The 21,683-nt window shown below is 38.3% G+C and overlaps 2 protein-coding genes across 2 annotated transcripts; one reads left to right on the top strand and one right to left on the bottom strand.

Annotated features, from left to right (window-relative positions):
• On the bottom strand, positions 1-1,566 carry LOC147576488 (olfactory receptor 4C46-like). Its single transcript, XM_086679380.1, has 2 exons — positions 1,550-1,566; positions 1-937 (listed from the first exon to the last, which is right to left on the bottom strand). The coding sequence occupies exon 2, from the start codon at positions 928-930 to the stop codon at positions 1-3; it is 930 nt and encodes a 309-aa protein (XP_086535506.1). The 5' UTR covers positions 931-937; positions 1,550-1,566.
• An 11,009-nt stretch (positions 1,567-12,575) lies between these two features.
• On the top strand, positions 12,576-13,505 carry LOC147576487 (olfactory receptor 4P4-like). Its single transcript, XM_086679379.1, has one exon. It carries the CDS (start codon positions 12,576-12,578, stop codon positions 13,503-13,505), a length of 930 nt encoding a protein of 309 aa, XP_086535505.1.
• The last annotated feature ends 8,178 nt before the right edge of the window (positions 13,506-21,683 follow it).

Here is a 21,683-nt window from a genome sequence, read left to right as displayed (position 1 = left end):
TTATTTGTCCCCTGAAATAGCTTTCCTACTACACAATTTCCTAATGGCATTTTTCATCTGGTCATTTCTCAAGGTATAGATTAGAGGATTTAACATGGGAGTTATCATAGTATAGAACACTGCCACTGCTTTATCGATAGATAAAGTAGCTGCGGGTCTCATGTACTCAAATATGCAGGGCACAAAGAAAAAGACAACCGCTGTGATGTGAGAGACACAGGTGGAGAGGGCTTTGTGCCTTGCCTCCAAGCTGTGGTTCCTGAGGGAGCGCAGAATGACCACATAGGAGACCATCAAGAGGAGGAAGTTTAAGACACAGATGAAACCACTGTTGGCAGCGACGAAGAGCCCTAGAGTGTGCGTATCAGTGCAGGCAAGTCTGAGCAAAGGGTTCAGATCACACATGAAGTGGTCTATGACGTTAGGGCCACAGAAGGGTAATGGGATGATAAAGAGGATCTGTATGGTTGCATGAAGAAAGCCTCCCACCCACACCACTCCCATTAACAGGCCACATACCCGTCGATTCATGATGGTCATGTAGTGCAATGGCTTGCAGATGGCCACATAGCGGTCATAGGCCATCACCGTAAGCAGGATGACATCAGCACCTCCAAAGAAGTGTTCCCCAAAGATTTGGGTCATACATGCATTGAATCGGGTGGTCTTCTTTTCACGGAGTGAATCTACGATCAATTTGGGGTTATTGACCGAGGAATAGCAGGCATCAATGAAGGAGAGATAGGCCAAGAAAAAGTACATGGGGGACCCCAATAATGGGCTGGCAGTGATAGTGACCAGAGTGAGCACGTTTCCTACCATAGAGACGATGTAGATGGCCAAAAACACAACAAATATGACTTTCTGCATCTTTGGATTCTCTGTGAGCCCCAGTAGAACAAACTCTGTCACATTGTTCCTATTCTCCATTATTTCATATTATGGTTAATTATATTACCTGAAAAGAAAAAGCCTTTGTGATTAATGCAGCCTTGAATTTATTAAGCTTCTTCCTCTAGTAAATAATAAATTCCTAGATTCTACCAAGTCATGAATTCTTATGAGGTTGTTGAGATAAGTTCTGAGTTCTTGAATACCACTTACATTATCTCCTGGGTGAAGATTCTGTTGCATGTAGACATGAGAAACTTTTGTAAACAAATAGGTAGAAGACCATATTTGTGCACATAATCACCCGAGATGACAAAGCCTAACAGAAAGTAGTGCATCATACACAGAGTGGCAGCTAAGTAAGAAAAGGGAGATGGAACATGATGTAAAGTCTATGAATGCAAAGTTAAGGAGCTTTCCCTTTACTCTTAGGAAATGGGGAATCATTGGCACAAATTGAAAATACAAGTGGAAAAATGAAGAAGAATTTGAGGAAGGGGGAATAAGGGATATGATTTCAGTAAAGATCTTACTGTGCCTTGGATGAAGTGGGGTGAGGTTCAGTAAGGAGACAGAAGGCAGAGACAGAAAGCCCAGTTAGGAGATTATTTATAACAGTTGACATAGGAGGAACAGGGCGTTGGTGGTGGGTATGTAAAGAGAGTATACCAAAGCTGCTATAAATATAATTCATAATGCTTGTTGTCTAAATACAATAACATTACAATTGCTAACAATTTTTATATACCTCAATAACTGATTTCTATGTCCGTGGCATTCTAACGAGTGCTCTGTACATAGGATCCTACTTAATATTGGTAACATCCTGTGTGGCTGGTATTATCTCATACATTTTGCGATGAGGGAACAGTCTCAGAGACTTATGTTGATGGTAATAATAACAGTAATATTAACTAAAATTAAATGTTTAGTGGATCTAAATATTTTGTAGACATCTGTTGATTTAATCCCCACTACAACCTTGTAAGATAATTACTGCTATTTTTTAAATACTTGTCTTATACATTATGTAAGAGAATCATAGAGAAGTTAAAGATCCTGCCAATATCAATATTCTAAATAAGGGCAGAGCCAGGATTAGTTCAGATTATATTTGTTAATTTTTTCCTTAAAATTCTTACCCATGCCCTATTTTCTTATAATTAACAACATTGAACTAGTAATTTCCTCTTTATATGACCACAATAATTATAATTGCTTTATTACTACTTTGGAGGCAAGGGTACATAAAATGGTTTCATTAATAGACACACACACACACACACACACACACACACACACACACGCACACACACACTGACATGTTTAAATTCCCAATTATCAAATGTGGTATTACATTCACTGAAAAATCTTTTTATCTGGACTTCTCCCTCAGACCTAGTTCTCCCTACTATAATCCACTTCCAAAGCAAAACACCTGCAAAATGTTGAAAAGGATTGCCATGTGGTTAAGTGTTTTGGTTTGAAAATCAAAAAGACCAGATTAGAATCCTGATTCTTCTACTTGCATCTCCTTTGATCTGGAGTATATTTCTAGCACGTCACATCTTTGTTTCCTCACCTATAAAGCAAGATTAGTAATATCCATCTTACAGATTTTTAGGAGAATTGATTATGGAAATATATTTGAGCATATTACCACAGTGTTGCACACACAGAGGGCTCTCATCTATTTTTCAACGTTTATGCATCTAGGATAATGGAATGGTTGACATGTTGAGTGATAATTACGCAATAATTTAATTATTCAAGCATTCAGGAAAAATCAACTCCAATTTTACTTTTAAAGAAGGCATACAGACTCCATTATCCATAGCCTTTGTTACCAAGAAGAATTCTCCACTCATGCTTGGATTAAATGGCTGATGATATATGTCATTTGTATTCATACTTCAGTCTTTTCTATGTGAGAAGTATATTTATATTTTTTTCTCTCTCGTGATTAATCTAGATTATTAAACTAGATACCTCACTGCAATTGTAAGTGGTCTGGTGACAGAGAGCTGGGTTCTACAATTGGCTTAAATTCCATGAAGTTCAAAGTTTTCATCTGTCAACTTAGGTAAATGATATTTACGAAGTATCTTTTGAAGAAATGGGGTGAGGATAAAATACTCCATTAGTATGTTTGAAGGGACAGAAACAATGTTTAATACATGTGGGAAGTAACAATCTTTAAGACACATCAGCAATATTGAACACTTACCTTATAGACATAGATCTTCCTGATGTTTGGAGAGTTTTGGAAATAATCCCATCTTCAAAGTAACCTTCTCTAGATAAGTAACTTTCAATATGAAAGATATGACATGCTTGGAAAGAGACTCTTCAAATAATCCCATATCAAATTATCAGTTTTTAATGAAGTGTTTTTATAAGTCAAAAGCTTCCCTTCTAGCCCAAAGCCTCAAAAATTTTTTACAGAAGACCTGGGATTTGAATTTAGAATGGATTCTTTTAAAACACTTTGGAGAAAAGATCTACAGATGGCTTTGGTCCCATAGGCAAGAGGCAAGAAGTATGGAGGAAACACATTCACATGGGTCATTCCAACCATAATGAATCTTGCTCTGGAAAATGTGATCAACAGAAACCATTTTCAACTTGCACTGCATGGATATTTAAAGAGGTTTCCATAAAGGTTCAAGGACCTTGTCTTGTAGCTACTACTGTCTCTCCCAGGAATTAATTATCTCCTCAGATGGAAAGACCTTGTGTTAAAGCCATGTTAAAGAGACATGTTTGACAAATATCCAATTGTGAATAGGGAATTGCATTCCTTGTACTTGGAACCTAACCATGTGAGAGTTCCCTTCTCTATGTGAAACTTGGTGTCTACGAAAGCTACATGTCCTGTGAATGGAAAAATGCCATCATTCCAGTGTGGGGGCTTGTGATGTAATTTATCCGTTGACTCACGTCACATACAGAACTTCTGTCTCCTTGGCAATAATAAAACTTTTTTGGAACCTGCTAAGGATTGCTTGAGAGCTAGATCGATGAGGGCATAAGATCATGCAGCCCCTTTAAAGTCAAGACTCCAAAAGCTGGTTTTCACATGTATCAGGAAGCTACGGAAGTGAATAAAAACTCTATAAGGCTCCCAGTGAGTTATCTTAGGGACTTATGGTCTGGCCAGTACAGAATACTAGGCAACATTGAAATTGTGGCGAGACAGCAGAACACGAGTGGAGAGTCCTAGTTGCTCCACACCTTTGTCACTTGGTACTGTTAGATTTTCCTTCGAGTCATTCTAGGAGACGTGTGGTGATGGATGGCTGTGGTTTTAATTTTCTTTTCCTGATGGCTAATGATGAGATTTTTTTTCATATTGTTGACCATTTGTAACCCTTGTTTTGTGTAATTTTGTTCAAGTCCTTTGCATAATTCAAAAATAACGGTTCTGGTTTCCTTATCACTGTTACAATTGTTCTTTACATATAGTACAGGTCTTTGTCATACATATGTTATGTATATATACAAAATTTTCTCCTAGTCCTTAGATTGTTCATTTAAAAAATGGTGTTACTTGAATAGCAGCAGTTTTAAAACTTTGATGAATACTACTTTTTAATTTTTTTCTTATGATTAATGTTTATTATTTTGTATCTAATAAATATTGGTGTACTGCTTAGGTCAAAATGGTTTCTTCTGGAATTTCTATGGATTTAACTATGGATATTTAACTTTGACATGTAGGTCTCTGTCTCATTTTGAGTTAATTTTTTGTGCACAGTATGAGGTGAGATTGTGGTTAAGATTAATTTTTTTTCTCATGTGGATATACAATTGATCCAGTATAATTTGTGGAAAAGCTTATACTTTCCCCATTTTATTACTTGACACTTTGTAAAAAGTCACATAATCAGGCCTATTTCTGGGCATTCTATTGGTTTCAAGGTCTCAATGTTTACCTCTTCGTCAATACCAAACAGCATTGATCATGGAGCTTCATAACAATTCTTGAATTTATGTTTATGTGCCCTGGGAAACCAAAATAGCCACTGACTCACTTTGTTGCGATATTCACTTTATTGCGGTGATCTGGACTTGAGTCAACAATACCTGAAGTATGCCTGTACTTTGCCAGGCTGTTTAAAACTCTGCCTTAGCCTTCACTTCTTGCTTTCATGAGTGGTGAATATTTTAGTGTCTTCTTGAACATTTCTCAGCACGCATCCAGCCCTGAGCATCTACGGATGGTTTTCTAGATTCCCTGGTATATACATAGGTGGTTCTCATAGCCCTTATTCTCACATGTATCTACTTTCCAAACCTCATTCTTCCTCAATTTTTCAGTCGATTTACTGCTTTCCTTATCTTATACTTTGCCTCAGGCAGTTGTAGCCAGTACATTTGCTCAAATGCTTTTTTTTTTTCAATGTTTATTTATTTCTGAGACAGAGACAGAGCATGAGTGGGAGAGGGGCAGAGAGAGAGGGGGACACAGAATCCGAAGCAGGCTCCAGGCTCTGAGCTGTCAGCACAGAGCCCGATGCAGGGCTGGAACTCACAGACTGCGAGATCATGACCTGAGCTGAAGCCGGACGCTCAACCGACTGAGCCACCCAGGCGCCCCCAAATGCTTTTGATAAAATCTGCCCTGCAGGTCTTTCCAGCCTCTAGAAGTCTCTAAGGTAGATGAAACAAAATCAAGCTAGTGAGCCAATTCTTCAGGGCACCACCAAAAGTGCAAAACATACCATCCCAAGTTTTCAAGGTCAAGTTGTGGCACCAGCAAAGCCACATGAAGAAGGTGAACCATCATCCTCATGGCTGCAACTGAATTGGGAAGTGGGAAATGCTGAGTAAGTTAAAATTCCACAGTGTTTTCTTCCCAAAGCGTATCAGCTTCTTTCTTCATGAATCATTCCACTGGATGTGGTAGCTTTATTATTTATTATTATTTTTTTCAACGTTTATTTATTTTTGGGACAGAGACAGAGCATGAACGGGGGAGGGGCAGAGAGAGAGGGAGACACAGAATCGGAAACAGGCTCCAGGCTCTGAGCCATCAGCCCAGAACCTGACGTGGGGCTCGAACTCACGGACCGCGAGATCGTGACCTGGCTGAAGTGGGACGCTTAACCGACTGCGCCACCCAGGCGCCCCTGTGGTAGATTTTAAATAGGTTTAATAGTTCCTAAACTTTGGGAAATCCTAGGCAGTGATTTAAATAGCTAAACAGACACCTAACATGTGGCCCAGACAGTCCGCTGGTATTTATGCAAGAATAACAAAAACGTATGTGCATACAAAGACTTTAACTTGGGCTATTTGTAATAGCCCAAAATTGTAAATAATCTCAAAATTTACTAGTAGATGAATGAGCAAATTGTGACATAGCCAAACAACAGAATACTACACAACAAATTAAAGAAAATCTTAGTTGCTTGATATTTCATTATCTAATACAAGTGTAAATCATGTCTATTTTAATTACATGTCTTATTGTTTATGGATGGCAAATAGACATGTATTTGAATATTGTATATTAATCTTATGGTTGGCACTATGCAGCTCTGTTATTTCTAATCATATCTATAAAATTTTTGGATTTAGATGTGAATGATCATGTCATCTGCAAATAATATCAACTTTATTTCCTCCTTCCCATTACCTGCATATCAGATTTCTGTCTTACTGCGCTGCATTATAGTGTTGACTAGAAATCGCGATAGAAATGAACATTTTTGTCTCATTCGTTTTTTTCTACGTTTATTTGTTTATTGTGAGACAGAGAGCACAAGAAGGGGAGAGGCGGACAGAGAGGGAGAGAGAGGATCCCAAGCAGGCCCCGCGCTGCCAACATAGAGCCCAGTGTGGGGCTAGAGCTCACAAACTGTGAGATCATGACCTGAGCAGAAACCAAGAATCCGATGCTTAACTGGCTGAGCCACCCAGGCGCCCCATCGTTTTGTCTCATTCTTGATGTAGGGAGAATGTATCTAACTTAATCCCTTTAGGATAATGTTTTCAGTAGAGCTTGTAAGAACCATTATTTTTAGCGTCAAGAAAATTCCTTTATATCATTAATATACTTTTGAATTTAATACTGGTAAACATTTATATGATAAACATGTAAGTTTATCACGTACTTTTTCTGCATCTGTTGAAATGACTATTTGGGTTTTCACTTTTAATTTCCACTTTTGTGGATATATTTATCAAGTTTCTAATAATAAACCTATCATAGAATGGATAAAACTTGGTAATGGAATGTTAATTTTTATACACAGTTAAAGTAATTTAATATTTTGTTAAGACTTTTACAGTCTTAATTTCAGGAGGAAAAGCACCAGTGAACAATTGTATTTCCTTGAAACCTAGTCTTTCACAATGAATGGATGAAAGTTTGATTTTTACTCATCTATAAGAAACTCTGTAAAAGAGTGGAATAATCTATTTTGATAAAATGTTGTAAATCCATTTGTGACTGGTATTTCTTTTATGGGATTAATTTTAATGAATTCTGTTCCTTACTAGTTACAGACTAGCCATCTTTTGTAATTCCTCTGAAGTTAGTTTGGGTATAATTTTTTGTAGAAACATGTTTGTTTGTTTGTTTGTTTGTGTATGCCTTCAAAATTATTGGCATTTAGTTGTTGATAATATTTTATATTTTTCATCTCCTGTTTTATCAGTAGTTATTGTTATCCTTCATTAACATTATATATTTATCTTTTTTATTTTATACTGATCCATATTGATAAAAGCTGAACTATTTTGAAAGGCTTTTCCCAAGATCCCACATTAAAATTGGTTGTTCTTTCTTTTGTATTTTTGGTTTCCTTTTAATTTCTACTATGATTTGCCTTATGTTTTTTCTTATTACTTTTTAAAAATATCTTATATTTATATTTTATTTAGTTAACATACAGTACAATATTGGTTTCAGGAATAGAATTCAGTGATTCATCACTTCCGTGCAACACCCAGTGCTCATCACAGCAAGAGCCCTTTTTAAATTTTTTTTTTTTTTTAACATTTATTTATTTTTTTGGGACAGAGAGAGAGGGAGACACAGAATCAGAAACAGGCTCCAGGCTCCGAGCCATCAGCCCAGAGCCTGACACGGGGCTCGAACTCACGGAGCGCGAGATCGTGACCTGGCTGAAGTCGGACGCTTAACCGACTGCGCCACCCAGGCGCCCCAACAAGAGCCCTTTTTAATACCCATCACCCATCTAGCCCCTCTCGCACCTACCTCCCTCTACCAACTCTTATTAGTTTATTCTCTATCATTAAGGGTATGTGGTTTGTTTCCCTCTCTTCTCTTCCCCCCTTCCCGTATGTTTATCTGTTTTGTTTCTTAAATTCCACACATGAGTGAAATAATATGGCATTTGCCTTATTACTTTTTTATGTGCTCCTGTCTTCTAAAGATAGCATCCTTTTCAGATTTTCTTTGTTTCTAATGAAAATGTTAAAGTTATAATTTTCCTCAAAAGCACCCCTATCCCTGCCTCCTATAAACCTGGACAGGTAGTAGGTTCCTTATAGTTTAAGTCTAGGTAGTTTTCTTATTTTCCAGTATTTTTATTTTTTAACATGTTAGCTATTTTGCAGAATATAGATATAATTTCCTAATAGTATATATATGTGTGTGTTTATATTCAGAACCACTGATATCTAAATCTAGACCTACTTATACTATTTATCGTGCTCAGAACGTTATATTGTTTCCTTCTTTACAATATGGTGAGACTTTTAAAAATAATCTAATAACCAATTTTATGCATATTCTATCTATGCATGCAAAAATATATACTCCTTGCTAGATGTGTAATTTTACATACATTTCTATATATTTTAAGTTCTGTTGTTCAGATCTTTCAGACCCTCTGAACTTCCTGCCTTCTCTCCTCACCAATAATTGAAAAAGGAACATTGCCATCTTCCACTGTGAAGGTGGATTCATATTTTTCCTCATGTGGATTTCTCTACCCGTGTTGTCTGCATTTAGAGGCTACATTATTAAGTGCATGCATGAAGCAGGGTTTGCAGCCAGAAGACAGAGGCAGCTACCATTATTTAAGGAGTGTTGCGAGAGGTTATTTTTACGACGTGGACAATTAGAGGAAAATCACAAGGAATGTGCAAGGTCCTGGGGCTCATGGAGTTGAGTATGATTGAGTACAGTGGGGGCACAGAAGTGGCAGGCAGACGTGTAATGAGCAATGCAGAAAAAATAAAATAAAATTAGACCTTAGATGGACCTAGCGTGAACTAAGGGCTTCAATTTATTAAACCTGATTTACTCAAAGTAAAACAAAAATAAACTAAAATAAGGAAAATAACTAACGATGCATTGTGGCACTTTCCAAATCCTAACTTGTCCCTAATATTAGATGACACCTGGTAACACAAAACAATGTGCATGACTTCTAAGTTTCCAATGGGTGTAATTAACCATTGAGGATAATTTCAAAATCTTCATGCTAATGGCAATGATTCCATGTTGATGAGTAAAATATTACTACTCTTCTATACTCTCTTTGCATATCTACCTCATTAGATGATATGAACAATTTAAAATCTATATGTGTATGTAATACAGATCTCCAGGCTTTGATGAAATTATTCTAGGAGAAGGGGGAGAGAAAAATAGATGCCCATATTACATCCGTATTACAACATTCAGAAGTATTGAATTACTAGAGATAAATGAAGTAAGCCTCAAGGTCGTCTATATGACCGCTATAATAACATGGGCTGTATTTTTTAAATTCTAATCACACACACATCGGCTTCTGTAAAATGCCTGTGGGAGATTTCCCCTCAGGACCCTCTCATGCTTTAACTCAAGATATTCCCAACAATGTTTTCGTGAAAGGCTCTTTGGATGGAAGATTCACAGGAGAGTTGGAGATGCTCCATGTCTGCTGTAGTATAACACAGACACAGAGAGTAAAGGGAACCGCCAGAAGGATCACCTTGACATTTATATACAATATTACATATAAAAATACGTATAATATATAGATAAAGATGAAATCATTATGATTTCCACAAGTCTTCGTTTAATACAAAATTTGATGTCATAATTAAAATTTTTAATTTCTTCTGTAATTTCATTGGTGTTTTTTAAAGTTTATTTATTTATTTTGAGAGGGTTGGGGGACAGAGAGAATCCCGAGAAGGCTCCTCACTTTTAGCACAGAGCCCGACACAGGACTCGAACTCACAAACTGGGAGATACTGACTTGAGCTGAAATCAAGAGGCAGATGCTTAACTGACTGAGCGACCCAGGCTCCCCTTCTTGGTGGCAATTTTGAGAGGGCATTCAGGAGAATGCTGGAGTGCAACTGATGAGGGTTTTAAGCCTTTGTTTTCACTTAGGAGAAGACATCTAAGCATAGATGAAAAAAAGCATCAGCTTCCAAATCATACAGAAATGGTTTAGATGGAGATCTCCCCCTTAGGATTTATGTAACCTGGATGCAAGTTCCCTTATTGCAAAACAGGGGCAATAATACAGCAGTCCCCTTTACCCATGGTTCATGTTCCATGGTTTTGGCGACCTTCTGTCAACCACGGTCTGGAGGCAGACGATCTCTATCTGATGTACTGTGAGAAGGTCAATAGTAGCCTAACCCTACTTCCCTATGCCTATCTCATCCACCTCACTTCCTCTCATCGTGTAGGCATTTTATCATCTCCTATCATCACAAGAAGAAGGGTGAGTACACTAAGGGTGAGTATAGTTGATATTTTGAGAGTGAGAAGGAGAGAGAAAATGGGAAGGGAAAGGAAAGAAACAGGCACAGGGAGATTTTACGAATTCATTTTTTTTTTTTCCCCAGAAGATTCCCGGCACAGAGTTTATGGGAGCTGCTTGGAAGGATCTTTTTCTATACTGATCTCTATTTTTACAATTGATATTTAAGCATTGTAGGTTGAGAAGCACTGGACCATCTGTTAGATGTTGAGGCTTATGCCAATGTCGGCAAACATTCTAAACCAAAAGTTGCATTTTCTACGGTTTTGATTCTCTAGTTCTTATTCTACAACTTTAATGAAAACCTACTCTGGGATTTCTATATGTCCTTTAACTGATCATATTCTTCCATATAAACAAATATTCATCTTGGATACTCTCAATTTATACATAAAAGTAGTTTGCTAAGCCCTATGTGGAAATCAGAACAAACTTACACCAACAGAATGTTTTTTCCTTAACCTCAATGTATGTCGAATATAAGTTCTTCAATCCGTCCCTTTGTGGCAGAAAACAAAATCCACAGGTAAAGGCAATCAGGTGATGAAAATGCTAGTATGTATCTTCTTATATAACCATTTGTTCCTCTGCAAACATTGTTGGGGGTACTCTTCTGTGGACCTGACAATTTGGAAAGATAAGGCCTTCTATTGTATATTCTTAAATGGACTTCATTTTGCTCTTGGATCCAGAAGTTTTAGTTCCACGTACCAGCTGAAGGGGGAGGATCAGGGAGAATGGATTGCTCAGTGTGAACAAAAACTAGTTAACAAGACATGGGAGACTGGATGCTCACCTTCATGATCATTAGATGAGGGATCTGTCCACTACATCATATTGTTCCGCCGTTGGTACCATTAAAGTAATTCCGAGACATCAATGGTCTTTTAGGCAAATCATGATTTTGCTGTGGAGGACGCTTGGTTATGGGTAAAAGGTGATGTTTCCACATATTCACTCTCTGCTCCTGGGTCTACTGCATCTAAGTGGTTGCACTGTTCTAAACGCATCGCTAAATATGCAGGACATTCTTTAATCACACTGGGTTCTTCAGTATGTACCAGACAACAACTACCTGTCCTCAGTGTTTCTAACATGTTAACAGCAACCTCTAACATGTGTATTTAGAATGATTAGGAAAAAGGGAAAGCTTTTATATAACAAGAACCCTCGTGTTCCTGTTTTCAGATGCCCAAATAGTGTTTCCAAATACCTATTTTCTGTATCTCCATGTCCTGACTCTTGACCAAACTGCCAAGAAGCAGAGTCACTGGGTTTGTTCTCAATGAATTCAGGTTATTTATCTGCTACAATTAAGAGCCTTGATTTTGCTTTCATTTGAAGAATATTAATTCCACTCAATGCACAGAATGTGGTGTTAGGTTAGGATTTTATAAATTATTATATATGGCATAGAGAAGGGGAGGGGATTACTTACAGTTATTTGTGTGTTAATGCTAGAGATGAAAAAAAAACATACTATTTAAGGAGGTGGAAAATAGACGGAAGTCCATTTGGTCAGTGGATAATGTAGCATAGCTCTCACGAGCATACAACTTAGCATCAGATACAGGATCATATCTTAGTTTGCTACTTAATATCTGAAAGAATTGGTATTATTATCCAAACCCACCCATTTTTGTTCCCCCACTTGTCAAATGAGTATCAGTATAGTATCTATTTGGATATTATGAATTAAATGCATGCAAAATGTTTGTAAAACCTCCCAGCATAAAGTATGCTCTCATTAAGTATCATTTGAAATATAATAATGGCATCAAACCAGAGGGATTTAAAAGATTAAATGCAATAGTTCCTTTGTGACCTACATATTTTTCAGTGTAAATATCCTCCAAAAAAGTACTCTTAAACGTGTCGTATGTTCTGTATCATTTCAGATGAATTAAATTTCTATTGTGTCCCTGGACTCACCTCAATCTCATGGAAAATCAGAACAATGTCACAGAATTTGTTTTCATGGGTCTGTGGGGAAATAAGCAAATGGAGCTCCTGTTCTTTTTCTGGTTCCTGCTCTGTTACCTGGCTGTCTTAATGGGCAACGTCATCATCTTGCTCACAATCACCTGCAGCCATCTAATCGAACAGCCGATGTACTACTTTCTCTGTCACCTTTCCCTCATGGATCTCTGCTACACCTCCACCGTGGTCCCCAGGCTAATCAGGGACTTAGGCGCCGCAAGAAGAAACATCTCCTATAACAATTGTATGACCCAGCTCTTCGCTGCCCACTTGCTGGCGGGTGTGGAGATATTCATCTTGGTGTCCATGGCTTTTGACCGCTATGTTGCCATTGTCAAGCCCCTGCACTACACGGTCCTCATGAACCGGCAGAGGTGTAACATGTTGATCTTCATGGCCTGGGCTGTGGGTTTTTGGCACTCCGTTGCTCTGTTGCTCATGGTACTCAACTTACCTTTCTGTGGTCCTAATCAGATAGATCACTACATATGTGATGTGAAGCCTCTTTTGAAACTGGTGTGCAGAGACATTCGTGTTGTTAGTATCTTAGTGATTGCTAATTCAGGGATGGTGGTGGTTGTCATTTTTCTTGTCCTGGTGGCTTCTTACATACTCATATTATATAATCTTAGGACCCGTTCCTCCGCAGGGCGACGCAAAGCTCTCTCCACCTGCAGCTCTCACGTAATGGTGGTGGTTTTATTCTTTGTGCCCTGTATCTATACTTACGTTTTACCTGCAGGGAGTGAGAACAAGGATAAGGAAATCTCCGTGTTTTACACTGTGATTGCCCCCATGCTGAATCCTCTCATCTATACCCTGAGAAACACGGAAATGAAAACCGCCATGCAGAAGGTATGGTCTAAAATGGCACATTCAGAATGCAAGTAAATCAGGTTATATTCATTATGCTTTCAATCCTGTGTGCCCAGAGAATTTATCATTTGAGATGTTATAGAAGGCATATAAGGTTTCTTTGAGGGAGCTGGGCTGAATGATTTCTGACATCATATGAGCCAAAGTCACAAGTCACTGTAATTCCACATTGCAGTCTGCACTTTAAAGTGTCCAATTAGTTCCAGACGTAAGCACTTGGATTTGAGGAATTTAAGAGATGCCCTTCTACAGCACATCTCTGATCCTATCACTGCTAGCTCCAAATATATATATATGGAATCTTATATTCCTTGGAATAAAATCCAAACTTCTCACTTGTTTATCATAAATCTTCCCAAGTTGGACCTGGTCTGACTTGCTAATATCAGAGGTCACAACATTGGGAGAAAGTACGATGTTACAATGACAGGTTTTGGGTCAAGGAGAAATGGGTGACACACTGTCTCTGGGTCTTGGCAATTTGCTTTAATTATTTAAGTCGCATTTTCAAAGTGTCTATGAAATGGGGTAATATTATCCCTCATGAAGGTGTAATATAATTTAGACCAACACGTGTGAAGCAAGCTTTAGCCTGGCATAAGGTGTAATGAAAACTCAAGTTATGCACTTCCCTCTTTCCCTACCTTTCCTCCTGTATGTCCCTTTGCTCGGATGCTTTCATCCACCTACACTGGGTCCATCTATATTCTCAACATACTCTGGAATCTATCAGCTCTATGGCTGTATTTCAGCTCTTCTTCTGCTCAGAATTCCCCACCCCCATGCTCGAAGGTCCATGTCTTGCGTATAATTCACATATTTAATGTTTTCTTATTCGGGAAGATTTTGCAGATCCAACAGATCAGATTTCTGCCCTGTTCTTTTGTTCCTATTCAGCAGTATGTTTTCTCCGTTTCAAATAATCCTATGTCTTATACTAGTGGCTTCTTCGTGTGGACTGCGTTTTTTTCTAGTTTGAGCAGGAAGAGTATGTGGTATATCTTTAGTTTTTTATCTTCCTTTTTTCTTTGCTTTTTTTTAATTTGAGAGAGAGAGAGCGTGAGATAGTGTGTGAGTAGGGGAGAGGGGCACAGGGAGAGAGAGAGACACTCTTAAGTAGGCTTCGTGCTCAGCGCAAAGCCCATCACAGGACTCGATCCCATGACCTTGGTATGATCTGAGCCGAAATCCAGAGTTGAATGCTCAACCACGCAGGCACCCTTTTTCTTTTTTTCTAACAATAAACTTGGCACAAATTAAAATGGTAAACAAAGTAATTGAATTGAAGTAAATTCAAGGTAATATCTTTTTTTTTGATTTGATTGCAAGTATTGTTCTTACATATCTAGAGCTTCTCCTTTTGTCATGAACAATCATGCATTAATAACAAAATAAATAGTATCAAAAAGCCTTAAGATTTAACGTATAGTGCCATGTACCTATTAGGGATATAACGAATTCAGCAGACTACCAGAACTTTAAAATATTTTTACTTATTTATTTTTTGTATTTTTAAAAAAAAATTTTTTTTTTAACGTTTATTCATTTTTTTGGGACAGAGAGAGACAGAGCATGAACGGGGGAGGGGCAGAGAGAGAGGGAGACACAGAATCGGAAACAGGCTCCAGGCTCTGAGCCATCAGCCCAGAGCCCGACGCGGGGCTCGAACTCACGGACCGCGAGATCGTGACCTGGCTGAAGTCGGACGCTTAACCGACTGCGCCACCCAGGCGCCCCTATTTTTTGTATTTTTTAAAGTTTATTTTTTTTATTTTTTTTATTTTTGAGGAAGAGGGAGAGACAGAGAGAATGAGAGAAGGCAAGGGGCAGAGAGAGAAGGAATCCCAAGCTGATAGCATGGAGCCTGATGCAGGGTTTGAACTCACAAACCGTGAGATCATGACCTGAGCCGAAATCAGGAGTTGGGCGCTTAAGAGAGATACCCACGTGCCCCTAGAATATTTTTACTTATTTATTTTCTGCATGAAGGAGGACTTCTATCCTAATTATTGTTTACCTCTTTGTCCATTGAATGACATAACCCAATCTCAGCTCTGTGCTTCCATTTGTATTTGTCTGGACATCTCTCACTGCCCAGAGACTTGTCTTTTCTCAGCAGAATGATTACAATGCTTCCACACAAAGTTTGCTTGATTCAAATATTCCTACCCCAGAGCCAAAGCAAAATCCAAGGGAAATCATGAAGGTAATGGTGATTGGCTTAGTGGCTGGCACCACTCTTTTGATACTTGAACTCTTAGAAACTTTCACAGATGTAACTAGTATTTTTTTTTTTTTTCCTCCCGGAGCCATGCAAGCCTCTGGAATATGATGGGAAAAAGTTCTGTCCCTTCCATAGGAAATGAGCTTTGACAAGTTGATGGTTTAATGTAGAATCTGTCCAAAGGGGTTTTGGAATTTTTTTTTTAGTGTACAAATGTCACGTGCCTGTGTGTGCATACATCTGTGCGTGTGAGTGTATGATGATTGTGTCTGTGCATGTATTGTTTGGAGATTCTTGGAGTTCTTGAGGACAGGTCAGGGAATTTCCCACCCCATCAGAAAGCATGCTATGCAACAAAACAAAACAAAAAATCTTTTTCTATCATATTTTCTTCTCTTTTTCCAAAGGTCCACAAGATATCATTGGCAAAATCTGATGATATTATATAAAAATCCAAAAAACAAAACACAGCAAATTAAATTACTAATCAACTTGTGAGGTAGACTCTATCCATCTACAAAGGAATTTATTGCTAATTTAAAAATTCATCTTTAATTAAAGGAATATCTCTAATCAGTTAGGAAACAGTTATGTTACATGGGCTCTTTCTTTAAGCCTCAGTGTTATCAGAAAACACCAGGCTGGAAGAAGCTTGATATCTTGCAAGAGGCCTAAGAGAAAGACTGGTGGCCCCATCTAGCTGCGGGTGACATAGTTTTATGTGATTTCCCATCCCAGCACTCTCTCCTAATCCTTCATCCCTTCTCAACCACATATTTGTCTTCAGGCATCCATTGTGAGGGCTGATTTAGATACTTATAGACTCTTCTAGTATTCTTGTCAACACCAGAGAGACCCTCATGATCATGGTGTCACATAAAATAAATATATCAAAGCCATCAATTTCAAATCCTTCATCCTTTACTCTGTACCCAAATCATCAACTTTTCCAGAGAATTTGGATTTTACCATAAATATTTCTTAGACGAGCAGCTAAGTGAAAGTGTATGAAATAGTCATATTTTACTTCAAGTTCTGATATTTTTTACTGTCCAATGAACCACAATCTGAATTGCAGCCACCACAATAACAACTGGTCTAGCAGCTAAAGGTGTCAGAGGAGCATGGAAAGTCTGTGTTTGGCTTTGGGCCTTCACATTTCTGTCCAGTTCATATATTAGAGCTTCAATTATTAGAATAAGTTCTCACATGCAGGTGACTCTGAGGGGATGTGATGTGCCAGGTGCATTGTGGTGGCCAGGAACTCAAGGTATCAATTAGCAAGACCTGGGTAGGACAGGCTAACTGTGTGATTTTGAATGTAATTGACATGATATTCCTACTTTAACTCCTGGGATATAATAAATATCCTATAATCACCTATAATATCACCTTTAGAGGTGATGAACCGTGTGACTGGTAAGAGGTTGTATCCAGACTTTCTGAGTCTGAAGTTTCAAGTTTTTAAAACCTGTGCTCCTTGCCAGCCTATTAACAGCGGCAAAAGTTCTATTCTTAATCATTAAGTTAGTAAAAGAAACACCGATGCTTCCTGGTTGTCTCTCCAGCTGAAGGCAGGTGACAACATTGGTGATTTTCTCTGTGAGGGTAACTATGGTCTTGACTGGAACTTGTTTTCTGAGGAACAAGAGGGTACCCTGACTTTAATTTTTTCCTAGAAGGGAGGAAACACCTTGGAAGCCTTTTGATGGTCTTCTCCATTTGCTAAATATCCTCAAGGTCGGCCATTGGTCTCTTCATGCACGTGCAACATTTTCTGTTTGGATTCTCAAGCACTGTTAGCATATTATGCTCATCAGATGCTTTATCTACAATGTTTTACTTTCAGTAATATTATTTAGCTCTCCCCCACCAATATTTTAAACTCTATGGTAAATTTATGAAATAACGTGTATAGTGATTTGACCGTAGCTTTTACACTACATGTGTTTTACATAAATATATTTCTTGTTTTCCAAATGAAAAAGTTTTATTACTGTTTTAATACTGTCTTGAGAGCTCCTTCTTTGTTTCTAACTAATTCTTTGTCAAGCTGCATCTTAGTCCTTGTGCAAATATGCTTTCCATAAGCTCTTCCTTCAATCTATCCAAATAAGCAAGTTATACTTGAATTCACCTCTGAATCCAACTGGAGAGGTTTCAGGCAATAGTCACCAGGCCTAGTAGGCACTTGAGAGTCCAGAATGCCCGCCCTGTCCAGTTTTCTGAGGTTCCTACCCCACGTGTCTCATCCAAATGGGCACATGTTGTAAGAAGTCTGGCCTCAGAGCTCTTGGTTTCTGACTCTGAAACAGCTCTATAATCTCACTTTTAATGACAAGTATGATTTATTTTTCCATAATTGAGCTTAATTTGGTCGTTGGCTCTTTGAAATGCATGACAAGCAAGGTCTGGTGCTTTATATGTGAGCTAGATGCTCATGCAATATATTGCTTCCAAAGACCAGGTATGAATCCATTTCTAATGAAGTTCCATCTATATCTGACGATAACTTGGTGCTAGTCATGCAGTGTTATGGTATATTACACAAATATCTAGAGGCGGAATTGCTGGAGAGTAGCTTATAATTCGCTTGAGTAGATATCGTCAACATGTATTTCAAAGATTTTGTACAAATTAACCCTAATTTTCAGCAATGTCCCATTCTTCATATTAGTAATCTGCGTTTTCTCTTTCTCTTTGCTCTTAATTGATCTTGATGGCATTTTCTGAATTTTATTCATTCTTTTAGAGAACTAACCTTCAGCAGTTTTTTGCTATTCTCCATATGAGTTAGTCAGAATTTTAGCAATGTCACTGATTTCTTCCCTTAGTGTATTATATCATGATTTCTATTTAGTTTGGATTTAATTTGTTGTTAGTTTCCTGGATCTCAATTCCTGAGATATTTATAATGCTTAGTGGTTACCACACAGTTTTTCTTAAAGTTTTTATTCAAGTTCCAGTTAGCTAACATACGGTGTAATGTAAGTTTCTGATATACAGCCGAGTGGTTCAACATTTCCATAAAATAGCCAGTGCTCAACACAAGTGCACTCCTTGATCCGCCCCCCCCGCCCCCCACCCCATCCACGTCTCCTCTGGTAACCATCAGTTTGTTCTCTATAGTTAAGAGTCTATTTCTTATTTTGCCTCTATCTCTCTCTAGAATATTACACTAAGTGAAAGAAGTCAGAGAAAGACAAGTACCGTATCATTTCACTCATATGTGGAATTTAAGAAACGAAACAAGAAGCGCACATAGTTGTTTTCAATAAGAGAGGTGATATCAGTACACATTCTCCAGGTTTTTTGTTTTATTTTATGTTATTTTTTGTTTTTTAAAATTTACATCCAAACATATTCTATAGGTTTTTAAAGGGATAATAAAAGGTACGGTGATCATAATAAGGCCAATAAGTTCAACACTTTAGATTGAAGGAAAACATTCTTGAAATGATATAAACTACCCAGGGTCTTTAAAAAAATAAAGATACATATGCTCAATAGTTCATTTGCATCTCAAAGTAGTTGAATTTATTGTATTATCTTCATACACCCATCCAGAAAACTTTGGTGGTGAATTCTACTTAACATTAAAGAAAAATAATTCTTATTCTCCACAAACTCTTTTCATAAAAGTATTTTTCACAAAAGTAAAACAGAATTGAATATATCTAAACTAATTCCATCTGTCCAGCATTTCTCTGATACTGCTGAATTATGATAGCTTTTCTTTTTTTTTTTTTTTTAATTTTTTTTTCAACGTTTATTTATTTTTTTGGGACAGAGAGAGACAGAGCATGAACGGGGGAGGAGCAGAGAGAGAGGGAGACACAGAATCGGAAACAGGCTCCAGGCTCTGAGCCATCAGCCCAGAGCCTGACGTGGGGCTCGAACTCATGGACCGCGAGATCGTGACCCGGCTGAAGTCGGACGCTTAACCGACTGCGCCACCCAGGCGCCCCAATGATAGCTTTTCTATGCATTCCTTACAATTTTTTTTAAATTTTTTAAAATGTTTATTAATTTTTGAGAGAAAGAGAGAGAGAGAGAGAGACAGAGCTTGAGTGGGGGAGGGGCAGAGAGAGAGGGAGACACAGAATCCGAAGCAGGCTCCAGGCTCTGAGGTGTCAGCACAGAGCCGGATGTGGGGCTCAAACCCACGAACGGTGAGATCACGACCTGAGCAAAAGTCAGACGCTTAACCAACTGAGCCACCCAGGTGCTCCGTTTCTCAGAATTTTCGATATATACAATTGTTTCATGATGAAAACTGTCAGTTCCACCGCTCTTATGCAACATGAGAGACTTTCTTTTTAATGTGAGCTTAGCCTGGTTGTGACATATAAGATCGATATATAACATCAGTTGCACGGTTTGTACTGGAAACTACCAAACAGAAATTGGATTTTTAAAATTCCTTCTCCAACAGCCTCAAATATACAATGTACCTAAGGAAGAATGTGACAAGAGAGGGGCAAGACACATACCGAAAACTAAAAACTATGTTGAGAATATACGAAGAACTTAATAAATAGAAAGAAATATTGTGTTCATGGGCCAGACAACTCAATACCATTTAGATGTGAATTATCTCCAAATAGATCTTTAGATTCCAGCAACCCCATATAAAATGTGAACGGGAATGTATTCATTCTTTTTCCAAGGTGGTCTAAAATGTATATAGAAATGTAACGAAGATGAACTCACACAACTGCAAAAAGAACAAATCTGGAGCACTTACACTATCTCATTTCGAGGTGTATTATAGAGCTGCTGTGTTCAAAACGGCATGTTGTTTTCACGAAGATAGACCATCCTGTCAACGGGCTGGACCAGAGAGTCTGAAATAGACATGCACATACTGGTCAGCTAATTCTCATTGGAGGTCTGTAGGCAATTTCGTGGAGAAAACATAGTCTTCACCACAAATGGAAGTGAAGTGTTGGACATTCATATGTGCCAACAGCAACACTCTCACAAAAAACATGTATCACAGCTCGTAAAAATTTATTTCCAAATGAATCATAGACCAAGACGTAGAATGTGAATGCATAAAATACTTAGAGTAAAACATGAGGCAAGGTCTTTGTGATCTTTGCTTAGAAAAATAATTTTAAAAAATTTTATGCTTATTTTTGAGAGACAGAGAGGGGCAGAGTAGGAGCAGGGGAGGGGCAGAGAGAGGGGGAGACACAGAATCTGAAGCAGCTCCAGGCTCCGAGCTGTCGGCGCAGAGCCCCACATGGGGCTTGAATTCATAAACCGTGAGATCATGATCTGAGCCTAAGTCGGACACTTAACCAACTGAGCCACCCAGGCGCCCCAGAAAAAAAAAATTTTAAATATAGCATCAATAGAGACACCAGAGCAGTTGAGTCGATGGAGCATCAGACTCTTGATTTTGGCTCAGGTCATGATCTAACGGTTTGTGGGTTTGAACCCCATGTCTGTCAGTGCACAGCCTGCTTGGGATTCTCTCTCCCTCCTTCTCTCTCTGCCCCTTCCTCGCTTGCACACACTGCCTCAAAATAAATATAAATAAACTTTAATAAATAAATAAAGAAACAAAAAAATAAAGTGTCAACAGTGTGGTCCGCATTAAATAAAGATAAAATGCACCTCATCATGATTAAAACTTTTTCAGCATGGGTGAATTTATGACCGGGGGGCGAATTCAAGATTTGAGGATGTTAATGGAACACCTGTATATGTCTCCAACCGGAGTCCTTGTGCGTGTCTCTTAGGGGAGGGTATTAGAGATGTGACCAGCTATCTTCTCTGGGGACTGATACAGGCCAGCTTGAGTAAAGCTTGGTCAACATGGGGCTTAATGTTGGAGTGGGCGATCCGTAAGTCATCTGGCTTTGATAACCTCTGTGCTTGAGCACTACATAGGGGATAAAAAACTTCTCCCTTCTTCCCTTTTCCGTTCTCTGGCTGGTCTAACAATTAAATGGACACGA

The sequence above is a fragment of the Puma concolor genome, chromosome D1, assembly GCF_028749965.1.
Source record: "Puma concolor isolate L17-30 chromosome D1, mPumCon1.1.hap2, whole genome shotgun sequence".
Lineage (NCBI taxonomy): Eukaryota > Metazoa > Chordata > Mammalia > Carnivora > Felidae > Puma > Puma concolor.
This window is presented reverse-complemented; position numbering and strand designations above follow the sequence as displayed.